The sequence below is a fragment of the Rhinatrema bivittatum genome, chromosome 2 (genome assembly GCF_901001135.1).
Source record: "Rhinatrema bivittatum chromosome 2, aRhiBiv1.1, whole genome shotgun sequence".
In the NCBI taxonomy this organism is placed as follows: Eukaryota; Metazoa; Chordata; class Amphibia; order Gymnophiona; family Rhinatrematidae; genus Rhinatrema; species Rhinatrema bivittatum.
The window spans coordinates 348784390-348807502 of record NC_042616.1 but is presented as its reverse complement, the minus strand read 5'-3'; the positions used below and the strand labels follow the sequence as shown (position 1 = coordinate 348807502).

Here is a 23113-nt window from a genome sequence, read left to right as displayed (position 1 = left end):
GTATATGTACTGGGGCTGACGTCAGATTTAAATCTGATCCGTCTCCAACTGCTATCAGGAGTACACTATATATACCCATTGGTCCTGAGTCCATCTGTCTACACTTAGGAAAACGAAATTATCATGTAAGTAATTTCTCCCGTTTCAGGGTGGGGAGGTGGTTTGCCTGAGGTTCCATTACATGAGCAGCTTCTTCTTGGGTTAGAAGCTTCAGTCTCATGTCATTTGGATTCCCCGCGGAAAATGCAAGGTCCTCTGTTCTGCCTGACTTTCCATCTGGAAGTTTATAAAGAAATTGTAGTCAGAATGGGCTGATGCAATTAACAATGTTTTCAGTTTAATTATTTTAAACAATTACTATTCCTGAGTCCACCTCTTTCATTGTTTAAGTAAAGGGAGCCACTTTTGTGGAGAGAAACTTACAGTATAAAACTTATATCCATACAAACTAGATTTAGGATCTATGAATTTTAATTTTTTTTTAATTTGGTGAAACCTTTTCTTTACTGTGGTTGTTGGACTACAAATATGGTCTGTGCCATTTATATTACTGGCAAAGGCATTTCTTTAAACTCACTTCAGTGATTTTAAAAGTTCAGATCATGTTGAAGTGCCCTATTTGAAAAAAAAATACCTTGGTTGGACAGCTATATTCAAAGTATTACTGAGCAGCTGAGTGCTCAGTTCTAAATGGTTTGTAATAATGTGCTATAAATTCCTTGGTTCCAGCTGTGGACAACTCCGGCTTTTAGTGTCACTACAGTTGTCTGTTTCCTCTGGCACTTACAGGACATTGTTAGTGGAAAGAGAATGCTGTCAGTTTATGTAAATTTAATATTTATTTTTCAGAAAGTCGCAGAGCTGAAAGGTGGCAAGCAGGAAGCACCAGGCCCTTCCATCAGTACATCATCCTTTCATCCCCTTGGAAGAAAAGTGCTGGACACAGGAAGTCAAGAAATCAAAAAGAGAAAAGGTAAGGGAAATCCTGTTTTAGCAAAATATGGCAGTGTTATTACTCTGCTGTTGATAGAAGATAGCTGGTAAGCAGTTTGGAGGATTTGCTTCCTGATTTATTTATATATTTAAAAATCTTTTATCTTGCTTCTCCAATACAGTAGTTCGGTGGGGGTAGCAGATAAACCTAAAATATACACACATTTATCTTATGCTTTAGAAATAAGTAGAAGTGAGTGCCATTGGTGTGGAAGGCAGTTATGTGATGGTGGATGCTCTAAAGCCAGGAGAATTGTTGCTGGAGGAAAGAGCTTTGCATTTTCATGACAAGAGAGCAGCCTTGAAATAAGGGTATATGGGAGAAGGTCCTTGCATCTCTCATCTTTCCCAGATTTTAATGAAATCCTCAAGATCAGGGGTTCATGTGACAGAATTTTTTTGGGTGGCCTCAGAGTTTGAACATCAGCTCTTACTGGTATCCTTATTGATGATTTTTTCCTAAAATATTGTTAGTGTTAGCTGACTCCATCTGCAGGGGCTGCAAAAAAAAAAAAAAAAAAAGTTTGGTTGCATTTGAGAGAGGCTCTAGATGTTTCATTTGCCTCAGACATGTGTGGTCTCCCCTCCCATTAGTGAGACAAAGAAACAAGGCATTTTGCACATAAAAGAGGAAGAAATAATTCATTATTTATTCCTCATAATTTAAGCCTTTCCTTCAAGTGCGTTGGTGCCTGCTGAGCCTATTGAAGAATAGCTTTGCAAGGATACAAATGGTGACAGAGTGCCACTGACAAGTCCCAAATTTCTTCTTAGTCCTTTTCCATTTATATGGGTTATAGCACTGGTTGATGTGTTAGTTTTTAAAAATGGGTGATGCTTATAATGCACAAAATAGTTGAGCTCTGCCACATCGTAAACTGTAATCTCAATATAAACTTGGAGTCCCCAAGTTCAAATCCAGGACTAGATCACTCAGCATGCCATTTTTCGGAGGAAAAAAAGCAAGTTTACTTACCAGGTGTTTTCCATAGATAGCAGGATGTATTAGACATGCTGCCTGGGATGTCCCTCCAGGGCAGTTCAAGGGGAAACGTCTCTCAAAATATACAGAGCTTTTCTCTGTGCTCCTGCACAGTGGTTCCCATGCGAATACCTGACTGCCTCAGTTGATAAAAAAAAAAAAAATGGACTAGCAGCGAACAGAACAAACAGGTAAAGATAAGAAGGAGAGGCTGTACAGGGAGAAGGGTGGGATTGCATGGCTAATTCATCCTAGCTATGCAAAACTTCATTTACGGTAAGCAAACTTACTTTTTCCCCATTGATAAGCAGGCTGAATTAGCCATGCTGTCTGGGAGTCCCCAGGTGAGGGTTGATTGAGCACACTATTGACCACCCATGCATAAAAGTGGTAATTTCCATATCGATGTCAGATTCTAGGAGGGTCCAGTGTGCTTAACCTGTCTCATTGGTGAACAGCTCTGTGCAGTGGCGTGGTGCAGTTTTGCTGCACTCATTGTTTTTGGAGGCAGAAATGGGATGTGAATGTATGTAGAGAGGACCAAGTAGCCGCTCTACAAATGTCTAGAAACGGTATGTTGCGAAAGTGAGTTATAGCAGCTGATGTGGCTCTGAGCTGATGTACCTTAACTTTAGCTGCAAGGCACGATGGCTGGATCAAGTGGCAGAAAAAAATGCATTGGGACAGCTAGTTAGCTAAGGTTCTTTTGGTGACTGGCATCCCTGGTGTGTTCGGGTTGAAGGAGACAGAGTTGGGACTGTCGCTTAGGCAATTGAGTCCTCTGTAGTATGCCAGGGCTCTTTTACAATCCAGAGTATGCAGTAACCTTTCCCTATCAGTTGCATGCGGTTTTGGAAAAAAGTTCTGTAAGGTGATTGATTCAGGTGAAAAGCTGATATCACTTTTGGAAGAAAGTATGGATGGGTCCACAAGGTGATCTTGTTATGGTAGAATTGCAAGTAAGGGGGATAGTGGACTAATGCCTGAAGCTCACTAACCCGTCTTGCTGACATGATCGCAAACAGGGACAATACTTTCCATGTCAGAAATTTTATAGAAGCGGTTTGCGTTGGCTTAAAAGTGGAAGCATAAGTGTTTTTTCGGTACCAGGTTGATATCCCAAGGAACCACAGGTTTTGAAACCGAGGGATGGAGTTTTAGAACCCCTCATGAAACTAGATACCAGTGGGTGTGTCGAGATCGAGTTTCCTTGTGTGGAAGGATGATATGCTGCTATGGCACTGAGGTGCACTCTGGATGACGCTGCAAGGCCGGAGGAGTATAACAGATGCAGACATTGCAATTGTTGTTCTGGGGAACAGCCGAATGGGTCTACGTCCACTGTTGCATACCAGTGAAGGTACCTATGCCACTTACCAACGTAAATCTTTCTCATGAATGGTTTTCTGGCAGATATTAGAATATCCTGAATCTCAGTAGGGTGAGGAAGATGACTTAACACCTCCCTTTCAACTTCCAAGCTGTCAAGTGTGTAGAGGAGTGCAGCGGATGGAGTACCTTCTTCTTTTGACAGCAGGTCTGCCCTGTTCCAAGGAGATTGATGGTTGAATCAAGAGTTGTATGAGATAGGTGTACCACGGTTGTCTGGGCCACGCTGGAGGAATGTGGATGAGATCTCATTCCTCCACCGTGCATTTTTGGATCAAACGACCTATTAGAGGTATTGGCGGGTATGCATAAAACAGGTCTCCCCTCTAGGAAATTAGGAATGCCTGGGCGATCCAGTGTCTGCTTAGGTACAGAGAGCAAAAACCTGGCAGTTTCGTGTTGCATTGTTGTAAAGAGGTCCATGCAGGGTATTTCCCCCCCCCCCCCCCCCCCCCCCCCCGAACATAGTGTTTGCCACTACTTGATGCAAAGCCCACTCGTGGGGATGAAAAATACTGCTGAGTCAGCCAGCCTCTGTGTTCCTGCTACCTGGAAGGTAGGTCGCCTGCAGCTGAATGGATTGGTCTAGTGCCCATTCTAGGATCAGCACTGCCGCTTTGCAAAGTATTCTGGAACTGGACCTGCCACCGTTGTTTAAGTAAAACATGCCCACTAGATTGTCCATATAAATCATTACCCTCTTTCCTATTAAATGAGAGGTATAGATGGTGTTCCTTATGGCTTTTAACTACAAAAGGTTGATTTGGAGAGTTCTCTCCTGTGGGAGACAAACCCCCTGTATTTTCAGGTGTAGTACATGTGCTCCCCATCCCTTTGTGGATGCATCTGTCGTCATGACAATCTGATGCGCTGGGGAACAAAACCAGTGCTCCTGATTCTAGAACCCGGGGAGATAGCCACCATCGTATGTCTGAGATAATAGACCGAGTCATGACCTGTAGTGACATCGGGTGGTTGTTCTGAGATCATTGTGCCTTGAGTCCTCATTGCAGCTGTCGAATGTGAAGGTGGGTGTGTGGAACAACATATATGGCTGCTGCCATATGGCCTAGAATGGTGAATATTTGACAAGCTGGGGGGTGAGACTGGTTCCGTAAAATGTGAGCCAGATCCTTTCCGATGGAAGGAAAGCCTTGCAGAGTTTGGATTTCGAGGACACTAGAAACCAGTCATCTAGATAGGGGGAAACACTTTCCTGCATAGGAAGGCTACGGCTAGGTACTTGGTGAACACTCTGGGTGCTGTCAACAGGCCATATGGAAGCACCTTACATTGGTAGTGGTGAGCATTCACTTGAAAGTAAAGGTAACACTAGGAAGATGGATGTGGGAGTATGCATCCTTGAGATCTAAAGAACACATCCAATCATTGCGTTGCAGAAATGGTAGAATGGTTTTGAGATGTCACCTTGAATTTCTCTCTCAGAATGAACTTGAGGGCCTGCAGGTCCAAGATGGGTCAGAGACCTTCACTGTTTTTCAGGGTGAGAAAGTATTGGGAATAGAATCTTTGATCGCGCTGTTGTCGAGATAGCATTGGATCACCGGTTGATATAAAGTAGTGACTGCACTTCCTGTTGGGGAAGTATATTGCCCTTTTGATCCCAGAAAGATGGTACAAGTTGGAGCACCAGCAGAATTCTTAGTTTGGTCTGTCTGTATTCTGCACCACACTGAGAACCTAACAATCTGATTTATGGAGATCCAGGTGTGGTATTCTGCCACCTACTTCCGATAATAGCTGTGGTCAAGCTGTATTCAAAAATTCTGTTGTGGCTTTTGATTGGGACCTTGCTGTTTTTGTGGATGTTGAGATCTTGCACATCCCCTAGGTTGAGTCTGAGTCTGTTGCCTCTGTGGTGGTTGGGGCAGTGACCTGTAGGGAGCAAACGGCCTGTATTGCCACCTTTTGATAGAAAGGTTTTTTTATATGCTGGATAGAATCTTCTTGAGGAAGATTGTTCCGTTCACGATGTAAACGAGGAGACTGCCACATTCTGCTTTTTGAGTTGGGATATAGTCTCCCACAGCCTGTCTCTGAACAAATTATCCCCTTTGCAAGGAGATCAGCCAGCTTCTCATGAGTCGTCCTGAATAACACTTGCTCAAAGCTAGGCAATCCTGTGTGTGGCTATAGAAGATGTGGATGTTCTAGCAGATGTTTTTGAAGGCATCATAAAGTTTGCATAGCAGATTGGCATAATCCTTCTTCCATGTCAGCTACTGCCTGGTTCTGCAACTGGACATGAGTTGTTGAACCCTCCTTCAGCTTTAAATTCTGCAGGCATTCTTACAAATACTGGGTTGATGCTGTTGAGTCTTGGCATTCAACATCGCCCCCTGGAAAACCTTTATACCAAAGTCATCCAGGAACTCGTTATCTTTACCTGGTGGTATGTTGGAATGTAGGCATGTCTTTTTTTGCCTTTTTCATGGCTGGCTCGATCACAACTGATGCGTGAGGTAGTTGTACTCATTGGATCTATACATCCGAAACTTCCAAGTCAGTCTTTCATGAAGTAGTGGGACCTGAGAATGGAGACTCCCACGAGTTGTCCATTAGTGCATCGAGGACCGCATGAGATGAAAATGCAGTCTGTTCCAATAGGAAGTCGAAGATCTTCAGTATACCATGGACCTCTGATCTTGGATTCGGAAACCTTTTGGTCTCTATCTTTAAGATAGCCCACTTTCTCAATGAATTTCAAATAAGATAGCTCCTCCAGAGATGGGTTGCGACGATAGTCTTTCTCCTTCATGTTCCTGTTGAGAAGGGAGCAAAGGTGGTGATAAGGCCTCCTCAGAGGGACTAGTAGGCTACTAAGGGTGGTGCCCAGTAGGCAGGGAAGCAAAAATGGTTTGCAGAATGTCCAATATCTGGGACATGGCCTGTGAGGCAGGTCCCCCTAACCCTGGCCTCGGAGGAGAATATTTCCTTTTTTGGGGAGGTGGAGATGTATCCCTATCCCCTCGTGTCCAACCTGAAGATCGCCATTTTGCTTTGAAGGAGGGCAACATCGCTAGAAGAACTGAGGAGTCTGGGCCTCTGCTGTGCTGTGTCTGACTTCGTGGCGAGACTTTCGTGTCTTGACCAAGCAGTTCCTGAAGCTGAGGTTGCTTCCGCTTCTGTTTGGAAACCGCCAATAGGCCTGTATAGACCCTTCTCTTGGAAGACAAAGAAGAGCCCTCAGAGATGTGCATAATTTAGACATCTGAGGCATTGGAATCCATAAGCTCCTGTGGTGTGAAGACCACTTTCTAGTCTGGACGCCATTGTCTCTGTGAGGCCCCTCCTGATGCTTCCTCACTGTGTGCTGTGATGCATGTTTCTTATGCGTTGATGTCTGATGCTCCTGCATCGATTGTGTTCTTAGTCTTTGCGCCTTGGGGGATTTATCCTTTGCATGCGTCAATGGCCGATATGTTGGCTCTGTGATTCATGGTGTGTCGAACTGCTTTGTGCTCCGCATGCATCAATGTCAATTTTTGGGGGGTTGTAGATTTATGCGTCAGAGGATGTGACTCTGTCTGACTCTCGATACTCTTCAGCGCTGGTTTTGACGAAGCTTTAGGGGTTTTGTGGGGTTTTCACCCGAGCCCTCACCTCCGAGCTCTCTGGGAGGTTTCCTCACCTGACTCTGAGCTTTTGAAGGCGGCCCCAGCAAAGATGCCCGTTTTGACACAGTTGGTCTCTACCACTTGGGCCAGACGAAGACTGAGCCGAACGATGTGTTGGGGCATAGGAACCCTAGGAGGCTCCCTTATTATCCTGCAGTCTGACGATCTTTTCAGCCCGCTAATGCTGGTCTCTTGGTGACATTCTTCCACAGCCATGGCAGGATGTTTGGTCATGGTCAGGCCCCAGGCACAGATAGCAACAGTTATGTCCATCGGTGTCACATTACTTTGTCACACTGGTAATATTTGAAGCCTAGGGTCTTGGGAGCCATGGGTAGCACTTAAAAGTGCTTTTGGAGGTTCACCGGAGTGAGATGAGAGAGAATAGAGAGGAAAAGTGAGAGAGAAGGAAATCTGTGTCTGTGAGCTGCACAGGAAAAACTAGAACTGAGGTAATCATGCAGGAACCACCGCGCAAGTGCACAGAGCAAAGCTTTTTCTCCCAGGACAAGCAGGATGGTAGTCCTCACATGTGGGTGATGTCACTGGACGGAGCCCTATCACGGAAACCTTTTCTGTCAAAGTTTCTAGAACTTTTGACTGGCACACTGAGCATGTCCAGCATGCCATAATCCCTGTAGCCACAGGGGACTCCCTTCAGTCTTTTTTTCCATGCTGCCATTTTGCCTCGCGGTTAGGAGATCAGTGAGATTCTCTCACAATATTTCCTCACGGAAAAACTTGAAGATTTCTTCATTACAAAGTTCCCTCATAGGGGTCTCCCATCACAATATTGTTTTTCATCGCTTGGTGAGTAAAAATCCACCGTCTCCGGTCGGTTCCTGCTCCCCTTGCTATCTGTGTTTGCAGACTGTTTTTGCGGCCCCCTTTTTCTCCATCATAGCAACAGGGTTTCGAAAATGTCCGGAGTGTCCTTGTACCATGTCGATAACCGACCCACATGATGTCTGTGTGCTGTGCCTCGGCTCATCACACGACGTTAGTTTCTGCCCAAGTTGTGCCCAAATGACCCTGAAGGGTGGGCAGGCAGGCCTGCCTGGACAAGATGGAGTCCCTTTTTAAAATCAAGATAATTCCAACGTCTACTCAGTCATCACTGGCAGGAACATTGAAGAAACCCCTCGACAAACCTCGCCAGGAGCACCAGGACAGCGGTGACCATCCGTCACAGACACCATCTAAGGCATCGGCATAGTCTTCTTCTGTACTGGAGAAAGACCAGACCGAGCACCGAGGGGAAACATCGGTGCCAGCACCGATACCGCATCAGCCTCGATGGCTATCGAGCCGACTGCGAAGAGGACATGGGTAGAGGAGCCTCCAACCTCCTCTCCACCTGAGATACCGAGGCGATCCCCACCAATATTGATGCTGGGTACTGAGCCCCCACAGACACCTGTGGACGTGCCAGTTACGCCTAGCCTGCCTCCTCCTGCAGCTGTGTTACCGATACCAGCCTCCAGGTAGGAGTTGGGACATATTGGTCCGACAGGCGGTCCTGGATGCCCTCCAGAACCTACAGACACCACTGCTTCACTGCCTCGACACACGCATCGGTGCCCTTCCGACCCAGCCTGGGCCATCGATGCCACGACAACTTATAGAGCCTCCAAAACCCCTGATACCCATTCCGGGGTCCTCGGAAGATGAAGGCACGGACTCCAGTCCTTTTCCAGCACCGTGTCCACCGATGCTGGAACAGATTCCTGGTCCGTCGGGGCTCTCTGGACCGAGATGCCCACGATTCCCCTCTATACTGATGCCGCCGAAACCTTCATCGGTGCCACCGCTTCTTCCATTGAAGCCATCAAGGGATCTGTCAATGACGTGTCCTACGCTACCAGCTGCCTTTTTCACTCCTTCGGCATCTCAGCCAGAGACCCCGTATGACCCATGGGAGGATGTTGACACCGACAGTTCTATGGAGGACATACTATCTGAACCATCTCTTCTGGAAGAAAGGAGACTGTCTCTCCCAGAAGACCTCTCCTTTGCAAATTTTATAAAGGAAATGTCAGAGACAGTCCCCTTTGATCTGGTCACAGAGGAAGACACACATCATAAAACATTGGAACTCCTCCAATTTGTGGATACCCCCAAAGAAATTATGGCGATTCCCATCCATGAGGTACACTTGGACCTCCAACATTGTCTCTGGGAGCATCCCTGCACTGTCTCACCAGTGAATAGGAAGACAGATGCAACCTATCTTGTCCAGCATACTCCAGGATTCCAAAAGCCTCAACTACCCCATCAATCAGTGGTAGTTGAGTCTGCACAGAGAAAGGCCAGGAGACTATGCCCTCACTCCTCATCTCCCCCTGAAAAATACCACAAATTCTTGGACATCTTAGGTTGAAAAATCTTTCAAGGGTCTATGCTAGTGTTACGCATAACTGCATATCAACTCTACCTGACACAATGTCAGAGGAATCTCTGGAAACAAGTTCAGGGAATAGCTGATACTCTCCCCCAACAACATAAAGACAACCTCAATACCATACTACAAAAAGGTCTTGAGGCGGGAAAACATGAAGTAAGGGCTGCTTACGATTCCTCTGAGACTGCTTCTATCTTATCAGTGACGGGAATCAGTGCCAGAAGGTGGGCTTGGCTTAAAGCACCAGATTTACGAACTGAGGTCCAAGACAAACTTGCTGACCTGCCTTGTACCAGAGAAAATCTATTTGGTGACAAGATACAGGACACAGTGGTCTCAACTGAAAGACCACCATGAGACCCTGCGTCAGCTGTCCATGGTCACTACAGAGACTCCCTCCTCTGCCAGAAGAACCACAAGAAGGAACCCCAGGAGACCATTTTACCACTCACGCAGGTACTATCCACTTACATCTCACGTGAGACCAACCAAACCTCCTCAGAGAGGACATCCACGACAGCCCAAACCATCCAGGCCTCAGCCACCCACTCAAACCGGCCAAGCCTCTGGATTTTGAAATCTATCCAGAAAACAGCAGCCACTCCACAAATTCAAAACCAGACTTGCCAGTAGGAGGTCTGATTCACCACTTCATAACCAATTGGGTCAGCATTACCACAGACCAATGGGTTATATCCATCATAACCCAGGGATACCATCTAAACTTCCTCATGGTACCCCCCGGATTCACCACCCAGTCCACTGTGGATGCAAAAAGATCACACAACTCTTCTAGAGTCAGAACTGTCCACCCTTCTGAGTGCCAGGGCTATGAAAGCCGTTCCCCCGGCACAACAGGGCAAAGGGTTCTACTCCTGCTATTTTCTTATTCCAAAGAAATCAGGCGGCCTCCGCCCCATCCTAGACCTCTGCAATCTCAACAAATTTCTGTGGAAAGAAAAATTCCGAATGGTGTCCATGGGCACCATGCTCCCCCTGCAAAAAGAAGACTGGCTCTGGATCTTCAAACGCTTATGCTCACATCCATTGAACCTTCTTTTTGTTATGCCTTTGCCCTGTTATTCCCCCCCCCCCCCCCCCCCCCGTTACTACTGCTCCCCCTCCCTCCTTTGCTGTATTTCTCTTAGTTCATTGTAAACCGATATAAGAACATGCCATACTGGGTCAGACCAAGGGTCCATCAAGCCTAGCCTAGCATCCTGTTTCCAACAGTGGCCAATCCAGGCCATAAGAACCTGGCAAGTACCCAAAAACTAAGTATAGCCCATGTTACTGTTGCTAGTAATAGCAGTGGCTATTTTCTAAGTCAACTTAATAGCAGGTAATGGACTTCTTCTCCAAGAACTTATCCAATCCTTTTTTAAACACAGCTACACTAACTGCACTAACCACATCCTCTGTCAACAAATTCCAGAGTTTTATTGTGCGTTGAGTAAAAAAGAACTTTCTCCGATTAGTTTTAAATGTGCCACATGCTAACTTCATGGAGTGCCCCCTAGTCTTTCTATTATCCGAAAGAGTAAATAACTGATTAACATCTACCTGACCTAGACCTCTCATGATTTTAAACACCTCTATCATATCCCCCCTCAGCCGTCTCTTCTCCAAGCTGAAAAACCCTAACCTCTTTAGTCTTTTCTCGTAGGGGAGCTGTATAAAAAAGCTATTAGTTACATTCCAATATCCCCACAGCACCGCAAGTACCTGTGCTTTATAGTGAGACATCAACATTTTCAGTCAGCGTTCTGCCTTTCGGACTTGCTTCGGCACCCTGTGTATTTACAAAGTGCCCAGCAGTGGCTGTGGCCCATCTACGCAAGAGCAGCATATGCTTGTTTCCTTACCTGGACGACTGGCTAATCAAGAGCCCCAATCCAGGCAAGGAGCTCTCAATGCTCTCAAGATCACTATCAATCTACTACACTCGTTTGGATTTCTCATCAATTAACAAAAATCCCACCTGACTCCATCTCACCTCCTTACTTTCATCGGAGCAGATTTGGACACCACATTCGCAAAGACCTTCCTGCCCAACGACCGCGCAGACACTCTCCAAGCTAGCTTTGTCTCTGCACACAAAAGAAACAGCCTCAGTCCATCAATTCCTAATGTTGCTGGCCACAAGGCTTCCACGGTCCACGTCATTCCTATGGCCAGACTGGCCATGAGAATAACTCAATGGACTTTGAAATCTCAATGGCTCCAAGCCACTCAACTGCTTTCATCCCAGATTCATGTAACCCATCGGCTACATCTATCGCTTCTCTGATGGAAAAACAAAGCCAACTTGCTGACAGGTCTACCCTTCCAGCAACCAGTTCAAGTGACCTTAACTACAGACGCATCCAACTTTGGTCGGGGAGCTCATGTGAACAATCTTCAAACTCAAGGTACTTGGACACAGCTCGAAGCAACGTTTCAGATCAACTTCCTAGAGCTTCGGGCTATATGTTATGCTCTGTCTGCGTTCAAGGACTACCTTTCACACAAGACTGTTCTCATACAAACAGACAACACAGTTGCAATGTAGTACTTGAACAAGCAGGGAGGCACAGGCTCTTATCTCCTCTGCCAAGAAGCTGCGCAGATCTGGGCCTGGGCCCTTGCACACTCCATGCATCTGTGGGCCACTTATCTGGCAGGTATACAAAACGTAGTAGCAGATCGCCTCAGTCCACAGTTCCATCCCCACGAGTGATCTCTGGATCGAGTAGTAACGACCAGAATCTTCCAACACTGGGGTCAACCAACAATAGACCTCTTTGCATCAGAACTGAATCACAAAGTGGACAGATACTGCTCCCTGCACAGGCAACACAACACGTTAGCCATGGACGCCTTTGCTCGCCCCTGGAGCATAGGCCTCCTATACACGTATCCCCCGATACCGCTGATAGCCAAAACTCTCATGAAGCTACAACAGGGCAAAGGGTCGATGATACTCATAGCCCCATATTGCCCTCGACAAGTATGGTTTCCCATGCTTCTCAACCTCTCGATCAGAGAATCGCCTGGGCACAGCGCCCACTCTCGTAACTCGGAACCAAGGCATGTACGCCATCTGAACCTTCAGACCCTATCCCTCACAGCCTGGATATTAAAAGATTGATCCTCCAACTGCTCAACCTTTCAACTGATGTCTCTCAAGTGCTTGTAGCCTCACGAAAGCCTTCCATACGAACATCCTAAGTGGAATAGATTTACCATATGGTGCACGCAAAACGGTATTGACCCCTTTTTGTTGCTCCACTTCATCTCTATTAGACTATCTCTGGCACCTTTCAGACTCTGGTCTCCAGACTTTTTCGGTGAGGGTACAACTGAGTGCCATCTCAGCGTACCACAAGGGAGTTGGGGATGCTCCGGTAACAGCACAACTCCTTGTGAGTTTGAGAGGTCTATCACAACTTAAGCCCCCTCTATGGCCACCAGTCACTGAATGGTACTTACAAGGTTCATGCACTCCCTGTTTGAACCTTTGCACTCCTGCGATGTTAAATTTCTTACATGGAAAGTTCTCTTCCTAGTAGCCATTACATCCGCTCGAAGGGTTAGTGAGTTACAAGCACTTGTCACATACTCACCCTATACAAGGTTCCTACATGACCGAGTGGTCCTCCGTACTCACCCTAAATTCCTTCCCAAGGTGGTTACTGACTTCCACTTGAATCAGTCTATAGTCCTACCCACTTTTTTTCCCAAGGCCTCACTCTCACCAGGGTGAGAGAGTTTTCGATTGTAAACGTGTTCTTGCATTTTACTTAGACCGCACTGCAGTCCATAGGAAATCCGTCCAACTCTGTTTCTTTTGACAAAAACCAGGAGTTGCAGTGGGCAAACAAACTCTCTCCAACCGGCTAGCAAACTGTATCGAATTCTTCTATGAAAAAGCAGGCCTTCCTCTTCAGGGACGAGTGAAGGCGCATTTGGTAAGAGCCATGGCAACCTCAGTAGCACACGATCGTTCAGTACCGATTGCCGAGATCTGCAAAGCTGCAGCATGGAGCTCTCTTCACACATTTGCAGCACATTACTGCCTAGACAAAGAAGGACGTCAACTCTCGCCTTTGGCCAATCCGTCTTGAAGAACTTATTTCCAGTATAATCCCAACTCCTTCCACATCCATCTCCTGTGATTTTCAGGCTGCCTCATTTTTCCCAGCAGTACACCAGTTGTGCCTGTTGCACAACTGTTGGTCCAAACAAATATGAGTCAGCCTGTAGCTTGCTAATCACTCACATGTGAGGACTACCATCCTGCTTGTCCTGGGAGAAAGCAGAGTTTCTTACCTGTAACAGATGTTCTCCCAGGCCTTCTCCCAGGACAGCAGGATGGTAGTCCTCACAAAACCCACCCGCCACCCCCGCGGAGTTGGGTCCAAAACATTTTATTTTATTTTTCGCTCGCATCTTTTGCTACAAACAAGACTGAAGGGAGACCCTGTGGCTACAGGGATTACGGCATGCTGGGCATGCTCAGTGTGCCAGTCAAAAGTTCTAGAAACTTTGACAGAAAAGTTTTCCGTGATACGGCTCCGTCCAGTGTTGTCACCCACATGTGAGGACTACATCCTGCTGTCCTGGGAAAACACCTGTTACAGGTAAGCAACTCTACTTTATATCTTGAGAGAAGTTTGCACCTTGAGCCACCCAGAAGAGATGTCCCAGACAGCATGGCTAATTCAGCCTGCTTATTGACTGGAAAATGTGTACCAGCTCTGATGGGATAATATCTATATAATATGGGCTTGATTTTTATCCAAATTTTTTGTCCTCTGGAAGGTAAGTATTTTAAAAAAATATATAGAAAGTGAAAAGCAATTGTTGTAAAATCATATATTTAAAAGAGATTGGAACAATCAGAGAAAAGCTATTTGGCTTTTGCAGGAGGAGAAGCTCCTATAGATGTTTCATTAACATCTGTCCTGCCATAATCAGAGATGTCCACAAGCACCTAATCACTTTAGTCAAACATTCCTTTCATTCACCTGGCCTTTGGGCTTGAATATTTTCACTGCCGCTTGAGGCTTCCAAAAATCTGTGAGAGCATTGCTGCAATTTTGCAGCTCCTTTATATCCTATGGGTAGGCTTTTAAAAATGCATTCACTTGGAGCAAGTGGATATTTTTTGGTGGATAAGGTGATTGATGAGGGCTCAGCAAGAACAGGCTGCATCTCCAGGCCTGATAGGACAAAAAGAGAACTATAGCAAGCACAGAGAGAGAGGGTAGGAGGGGAAGGGGAGGAGGAGGAGAATGTGGGAGGGAGGGAAGGGCTGGTGGGAGGCGTGAACATGTGCCCATACTAGGTTAGAAATGCACTCACAATGTATTCCCATGCAAAACTTTAAAATAAGTGGATCTTGGAGTTTTATTTGTTGCACTATGGTAGAGTGCTACCTTCTAACATCTGGTTAAAATACCATTCAAACTTTTTAAATTGCAGCCTAGACATTAGTGAATGGTTGTCCACATGAGACAGTTCTGCACAGTTTTTATTTCTGCCAAGTTCCCAAGTATGTCTAGGCTTTGCCTCTAAGAACTGAGAGGCTTTGGTTAAGTCCGCTTCTGTTCTGGGCTCTCCGAATTTCATTATTTAACACTTTTTACAATGGACTTCTCATCCAAGAACTTATCCAAACCTTTTTTTTGAACCCAGTTACACTAACTGCACTAACCACATCCTCTGGCAACAAATTCCAGAGCTTTATTAGTAGTTGTGGATTTTGAGGGCGTAGTAATTTTTTTGTTTTGTTTTGTTTTAATGATGGTGTTTCTGTAGGAGTGGTGAGTGTGTTTATAAGATGCTAGCAGAGTGGGGGTGGGATCCTTGCGCCATTTCTTTTCTTTGGCCCTTAATTCTTGTTTAAGTGTCTTAAGCTCAGGCTTACTGTCTACAAGAACTCTTTAGGGTTTTAGAAATGGAAATTAAACCTGCTGTGTGTACTGCCCTAACCAGAAAATGATCCCTCTGTCTTTATATTTCAGAATGGGAGCTTTCTTGATTGCCACTTAAGTGATTGGTTTTCATATTGATTTTTACAGCAGTTTCTGGTGAACGGCCGCTGACCCCAGTGTCTGGGTAAGTAATTTGTGTTGAATGTAGTCTGCTCCCTCATTCTAAACTCAGAATATAAACTGGAGCAACATTTTCTGCTTTGTGTAGGTCCTTAGCAGCAGCCTCAGCTTTTGCTCCCTCTTACTGACTGGACGTTTTGCGCCCAGGAAACCTGCTTTCCAGCCCACTGACTGCCAGTGCATTACAGTTAGCTGGCTTGAACACATCTCTGTGACCCTGGGGCCCCTCTCCATTCACGGTGCTTCCTTATCGTTTTTTGCTGTCCATTTGGAGGGTAATTTTCAAATGCATTTCTGCGCATTAGTTTACTGGGACTGGGAAGATGTTTCCGGGGGGGGGGGGGGGTTACCCTTACACAATTTTTGATTTGAAAACATATGCATGTAAAATTTCCAAAGATGATTGTGTGTAATTTTAGCAGGTGTAAATGTGAGCGAGTAGGTTGTTTTTTTTTTTTTTTGGGGGGGGGGGGGGATAATGCTCAAATTTAACTTTTGCTTAGAAGTCCGCTTAGAAAACTGGCTTAACTTAAGCACATTTTTGCTGTTTAATTCATGTACAGTGATGCAATGACAGCGGCCCACTGGTGATCAAGTAATAAGGCTTCTAAGACTCTGATATGCTCAGCTGTGATATCCTAGCAATGAAAGTTAAATCTCCTTAAACCAGGAAAAAAACTGAGAGAAATCTTCCATTCATGCTAAGAATTTTCCTGTAAAACCACAGAGCAGGCATTTAGGAAGGGGACGTTTTAGGTAGAGAGAGGGAACCCATGTTTCCTTTTTAATGTTTAACCTTTTTATTTGCATGTTTCTTGTTTACTGAGCAGTTTTGTTCATATAGTACCAGGATATGGATTCTTTTCAGCCTGGCAATTTCTTCCTGCTCATTTGGAACCCAACCTCTGCTAAGCAATGGCACAGTGAGTCTCATTTGTAGTTCTGGCAGACAAATCGCTGATACTTGGGCAATGGCGAACTGAGCTACAGTCAGAAAGAAGGTTAAAGAGGCTTACTCCTAAAAAGCCTTTAATAAATATCAAAATTCGGTTGTAGAACAGTTTTGCAAAAATCATGCAAATTTATGCTATTGCACTGTTTTATTTTGGAGTGGAAAAAAATCAGGTCTGGTTTTCAGGATATCTGCCATGAATATGTATGAAGTATTTTTGCATGCATTGCCTCCATTGTATGCAAATCTATCTCATATATATTCATTGTGGATATCCTGAAAACCGGACCTGTTTGTGGCACTTTAGGACTGGAGTTGCCTACTCCTGGTATATATAGACATGCAGCAGAGGTTGGCAAATGACCTGTGAACCTTAAAATGTGTGGTTGCGTGCGAAATGCTATCAGGGTTTTCGCTTGTCCCCTGTTTCTTTCAGACTTTTTTATGGCCATTATGGATTTTGCTATTTATTAAATGCTTTTTTGGGGTGAACTGTGATATGTTACTTGTCTGTGATTGTATAAGCAGTTTGTCTATCTAGTTTCCTTCATTCATAGGTACGTAGGATTTCCCCTTTATTTTTAACCATTTCTTCATTCCCATCTAGTTCAGCCATTGCAGTGACGATTTTTGAACAGTAGTCACAGATAGGGGTTCGCTTTGGCTCCTGGTATACAGGTATCCTGAAACTAGTGATTAGGTATCATTGTTTATGCAGTGACTGTTTGACACCCAGGAGCTGTGAAAGCTGCTTCCACAGATCCCTATATCTTGCCTATCTGAGAAGCAAGACCCAAACTCCAGAATCCAACCTGAGTCTCCTGCATCATAGCACAGGGGGTACTGCCACTGAGCCATTGGGCTAGACTCCAGATGTCTGGATGACACACGTTCCATAATTTCACCTTCCCATCTATCTTTCCTTTTATGGTTCATGCCCATTTGTCATTGTTGCCCATTTAGTTCTTTTTCAAGTACATAGTGAATTTCCTATGAGATTGAATGAAGTCTCCTTGTCCAGGCAGGCAGTTTCATCTTTCGGACAACAAATATGAAATCCTAGCAGTTCTTAATTTTATCTGAATGTGAAACTTTACTGCTGCTGGGAGCATTCATGGGCTGGTTCATGCTAGCAACACTGATGGCTTTGCTATTGATGGTACAAAATGGATGTTTCCTAGGAATTCAAGATGGTGTCCACCTAGGAAGATGCTGCTGTTCTGGCTCTCGTGTTCCTTTTTTATCCTGTAATATCTTTAGAATAACTTTGAAATTATGGAGAAAAATCACAAGGGTAAAATGCTGATCTGTCTGGCCTCAACTCCAACTGATACCAGAAGGACACCTGGGCTTAGACTACATTTAATTCCAGAGACTATCTGGACTTTTCAGTTATTTTCTCTTTTGGAAATACCAACCTCTCCCTGATTCTGGAGGTTTGCAACCCATCACAGTTGCTTCAGGTTTTTTTCCTGGATGGGAAGTCTGTATTCATCCTCTGAAGTGATGGTGGAGGCTTGCATTGGCCCCTGAGGCTGCAAGAAGATCCGGGCTCTTTACGAGGAGTATGCTTTTTGGGATCTCTGCCTTCTGAAGAGCTGCTGTGGGTGGAAGAAGTTGGGAGAGCAGCCTTGAACGCTCCCATTCCTGTCCCGGTCTCCCTTTCTGGGCGAAGTTGGTTCAGATTTTATCATTGGCTAAATTTATCTGTTTGGAAGAATTGGGGTTGTCTTTGGTAAGAACGGAGGAGTTGCTTTCGGGCTCTGTTTCCAGTGTTTGCACATTTATATCGTAAGCAGCTATGGTTCAGGAATAAGATGAATCTCCAACAGGCAGCTCAGTCAAGCTCTATTTGTTCTCAAATTATTAGGTTTTGAGTACAAAGGAGGTGCTATTGAAAGACAATTTGTACTTAAGACATGTTTGTTTGGAAAATTGTTAGATAATAAGCTTTGAGGTTAATAAATTTTCTTAGTTTGAGGACTATTTCTCCTTATGAGAACTTTAAGAAGTATCTTCTCGAGAACTTAAAAATTACCACTCAGCAAATGCCTCATTTAACTAAAATATACTTCTTACCTGATGTTAAGTGATGTATCTGGATGCAAGAAGGGGAATGTGAATTGTTGGAATAGTCAAGAGAAATGGATCTTACTGGATTTTTAGTCTTCACAGGAAGTGGTTGTGAGAGAGAAAACCTTGATTGCAAGTTTTGTGCTAGATCTGGATAGAGACTTGGTAATTAAATTATATTTTCAGAATAGAAATATGCTTTTTTTTTTATGGTGGTGGTATAAATATTTTTCCAGATGTGACTTATAGTACACAAGAAAGAAGGAAGACATTTTTGGTTTTGAAGTCTTGGGTTTTAGCACTTGGGGGTCACTTTTCATTTGAAATAACCATGTAAATATATTATTGTCTTCCAACAGTGTAAATGTATTGTTTATGATTCTCCACATCTTGAAAAGTTTCTTGTGGATAAAACATGTTAGTGAGATTCTCAGCTTCCAAGAAGTTCTGGTTTGTATAGCCTATACAGGATGTTTTTCTTTTCCTTCCAGGCTTGGGTTTTATAGTGTGTTTATAGTTAAGACTTCATATGATTCCCCTTTATTGTAGACATGAGCTTCATTATTTTTTTGGGGGGGTGGGTGTATTTTATTTACTATTTGCTTGGATTCTAAAGCTTATCCAATTGATTATTTTTGACTGGATTATAAAAATGTATTTAATAAGCAATTGAAAAAAAAAAAAGAATGCTCCTAGTAGCACTAGGGCCCTCATAGTTCAGGTAAGACTGCTAGTGAGCTGTTAATCATTCACTCAAGTAGGCATTTTTTACCTTGAACATATCCTTTATTTTGTGATTAAAATTGCTCTTCAGGCCTTTTAACCAATTAAAGTATTACTACAACATTTTTTAACATATACAATTCATTTTCATACTGAACTTTTCAGATTAGTACTTCTAAAATTTGCAGTAGTAATATTTGACTGTCATGTAACTTTTTACTTTTATAGGGAACTGATGAAGAGAAACTGTGTATAGCAGGCATTTCTGCAGAATGATGCAGGTTTTCAGCTATGTTAAAATTTTATGATGTTTCTCTATACACTTTCATTGGCTTATTGACCTAAGCATGCTTTATGACTTTATCCTAGGTTGCCAGCAGACTTTTTTGAGAAAGCAGGAGAAGCATCCCAAAAAGCGCTCCCTTCTAAGGGTCCAGGCCTATTGGCAGGGGATTATGATGAAGAGGAAGAGGGGGAGGAGGAAGATGGAATGTCTAGCAATCCTACTGTGTCCTCTGTAGTACAGAAAGCAACAGACATTCCTTCACCTGCACAGATAACAGATAATTCTTTACCTCCAGGTAATGCTGAGCTATACAAGATACAAATAGGGTCATTTTCAAAACGTGATGGGCCGTTATCGCATGTGTTAGGGCCTTATCACATGTGATAATGACCGCATTGTAATGGTAAAATTTTAAGTGAGGGAAAGGGGAGGGGGTTAACCAAATTTTGGGCCCAGTAGCACACAGGTCGGCAGAAGCACTGGAAATACCACCTTTTGCAGTGGTGCTATGAGTGTGATGGTGTGCAGCGGGCAAAAACGCACCACCATGATGCAGCCAGCTGCACACTTTCACTCCCCTACCCCTTTTCTGACCGCAGCTCTTAATTCTGCTATATTTACAGCGGAATGAAAAATCTAGACCTAAATTAGATATTTATGTATATAGAGAGGTGTATATCAAGACTCGTTTAAAAGACCAGTACCAGACATTTAGCATGATCTACCGCAGGGCTTACCAAACCTATCCTGGGGACCCCACAGCCAGTCTGGTTTTCAGGATATCCACAATAAATATGCATGAAATACATTTGCATATAGCAAGTCTCCATGATATGCATATTCATTGTGGATATCCTGAAAACCCGACTGGCTGTGGGGTCCCCAGGACAGGTTTGGGAAGCCCTGGTCTACCTTAAGATATAGCCTAGAAGAGAACCCTGGTTCCAGGACATTTTGCTGACCAGGGGATTGAGAGAGCCAGGCCCAGGAGTAGAGGAAGGCAGATATCCTGCCAAGACTGTGAATCTTGAAAGTCTTGATTTATGCTGCTGAGGTAAGCAGGCATTTACTGTTATTGCTTTGTTGCACTGTGAATAAACTATTTTTCTGTGGAGAAAGGCTGGAGTCTAGACTGTGCCATCTTCCGGCCCTTTCTGACTACTCACATGCCATTACGTATGGTGGTAGTAGTTGTGTATGCCGCTTAGAGCAGAATCCAACAGTGGGTGTGCCAGCACCCAAAGGTTACTATCATGGCAGCCTTAGAAGCTGATCTTAGCATCAGACACACTCTGTGCCAAGATGCCCCAGGCTGCCTGAGAAACCACCACTAGGGAAAGCGGGATGTCCAAAAGCAACATACCAGTCACAGGATCCAGGTCCACAGTTCTACTTTAGCTGTGGGAAGAAGAACAACTGTTCTTCTTCCCACAGCTAAAGTAGAACTGTGGACCTTGCTTGAGAACAACTGTTCTCAAGCAAGTGTTGACCCTTTAGATGTTAATGGCAGGGTGCCACATGTTTGTAACTTTGAGAAACCTGACCAGAAATAGTTCACAAACTTTGATTCCAGTGGAGTTGACAGCTCTTCCATGTAAACTCTGGTGGACTTGGAGGTGTAAAAACTGTCATCGAGAGGGAGCTAGTACAGATATTACAGATCAGACATGAGAAGGGTGTGTCTTACCTGTGTACATAGTAATCAGTGAACAATACCTGACCAGCTAGGTCCTACTGACTAGCCCAGCTGGACAGATCAGCATAGCAGATTACTTCCCAAGCTCCATTACCCCATGGTTCTGGGATGTGATTATACAGAGTTTGCACCTCTCTGGACCCAGCTTACACCTTGCTCAACCAGTTCAGACTATGAGCCATCTCTCCCAAATGCCTTCCTGTTAGAAAAGCCAAACCTATACAGGGAGCCTAAGGTGCTCAGACCACGACGGCAACGCTGGAAGAGAAAACTCAATTAGCTCCAGTATTTAGAACTCTATGGATGGAGTTCCACTTTGGGGTAGAGTAGGTTCCCCAAATAGTCCATGATCCTGTAACTCTTCCAGGAGGGGATGGGGAGACTAACCTGAATAGTTTCAGGAGTACTCAAGGGGAAGATAAGCCAATCAGGTCTGTCCAGGATTAGATGGTAGACAGGAAGACAGTCCCTGGGTCCAAGGGACATAATCCAACTTCTTTCTTATTCATAATGAAGAAAGAGGTAAAGCATCGAGTAGCCAGAGGAAATCTAGAAGTCTATTCCCTTTGCAGGGAGGTAACCCCCTGGTAGCAGCAGGCACTCAACCTGGGAAGGTCAAGCTAATGTATAGTAGTGTATATGAAGATCTCCTTAAAAGATCAGATCCAGATATTTTAGCCTGGTCTGCCTTAAAACACAGCCCAGAAGAGAATCCTGCTCCCAAGGCATTTCAATGAGCTGGGAATTAAGAAAGCAGTCCCATGAGAGAACAGGGAGGCCTTAGAGTAGAGGAAGGTAAATATATTGCCAAGACTGTGAATGTTGGAAGTCTTGATATGTTGCTGAGGTAAGCAGGTATCTGATATTGTTTTTCTGCACTGCGAATAAAGCATTTTTCTAAAGCCTAAGACCACTCACATGGCATCACAATGTACCTTAGAGGATATGTTCCTATCCTGGTTGTTTGCCCTGGACTGAAAACCTTTTTGACTGTGGATATTGATACTGAATCATGCTATGTATTATTTATCTTAAATGTGTAGTGATAGGACAAATAATTTTCCTAGCATGTAGCAGATGGACTCAGGACCAATGGTTATAGTGTACTCCTGTTACACTATACCCATTGGTCCTGAGTCCATCTGTCTACACTAAGGAAAACGAAATTATCAGGTAAGTGATTTCTCCATTACTTTTCTTATGATAGGGTTCTCCCCATTTTATAGAATCCCTCAATATCTATAATTAAGTCATTGCAGCAATAGTCCTTTTGGGCAGAAGCTACAGAGGGTACATATGCATCTTGAGCTTGGCCAGTAGGTGTCGTCATTTTGCAATAACTGTACTTCCTCTTTTGGAGAAGCTATAATTACTGTTCATAAATTTCTACCAGCTCCAACCCTGCTCAAGGAACAGAAGTCAAGTCTAGGAATCATACCCAGCTCTCTTGCATGATACTATGCAGTGCTGCCTCTCGGCTATTGGTTGAACCCATGTTAGAAATGTATTTGAATTCCTTCTCTCGTTTTGGATGCTCTCCAGTTTCCATCTTTTAAGCAGCTTTTGTGTAAATCCCATAACTATTTGGACTGGGAGAATGTGAGAGCTACGCAGCAAGTGCAAAGAATAAAGAATGAGTCCTTTTTTTTTATTCATAGGCTTATAACCAGAAACTATGCATATCTGAGTTAGCTGAAAGCATTTTTGGTACGGATTATTTGCTTTAAGATGCTTAAATGATCACATCTTTCACTAGCTAATAATACAGCTTGCGATGACTGTTTATCAGAGAACTACTGACTAATATATGCTTTTCACGTTTTCTCCCAGTGCACCTTCATCTCAGTTATTGCATTTTTCTAGAAACGCTGAAAAAAAGTGC

General features: G+C 44.2%; 1 protein-coding gene across 2 annotated transcripts in view; it reads left to right on the top strand.

Annotated features, from left to right (window-relative positions):
* Positions 1–23113, top strand: part of ZNF830 (zinc finger protein 830) — a 69870-nt gene that overhangs the window by 28575 nt on the left and 18182 nt on the right. For both annotated transcript variants that reach the window (XM_029589880.1, XM_029589879.1), the window contains 3 exons: positions 850–973; positions 15469–15505; positions 19619–19830. In XM_029589880.1, coding sequence (XP_029445740.1) covers positions 850–973; positions 15469–15505; positions 19619–19830 — 373 coding nt within the window. The remainder of the gene's footprint in view (positions 1–849; positions 974–15468; positions 15506–19618; positions 19831–23113) is intronic.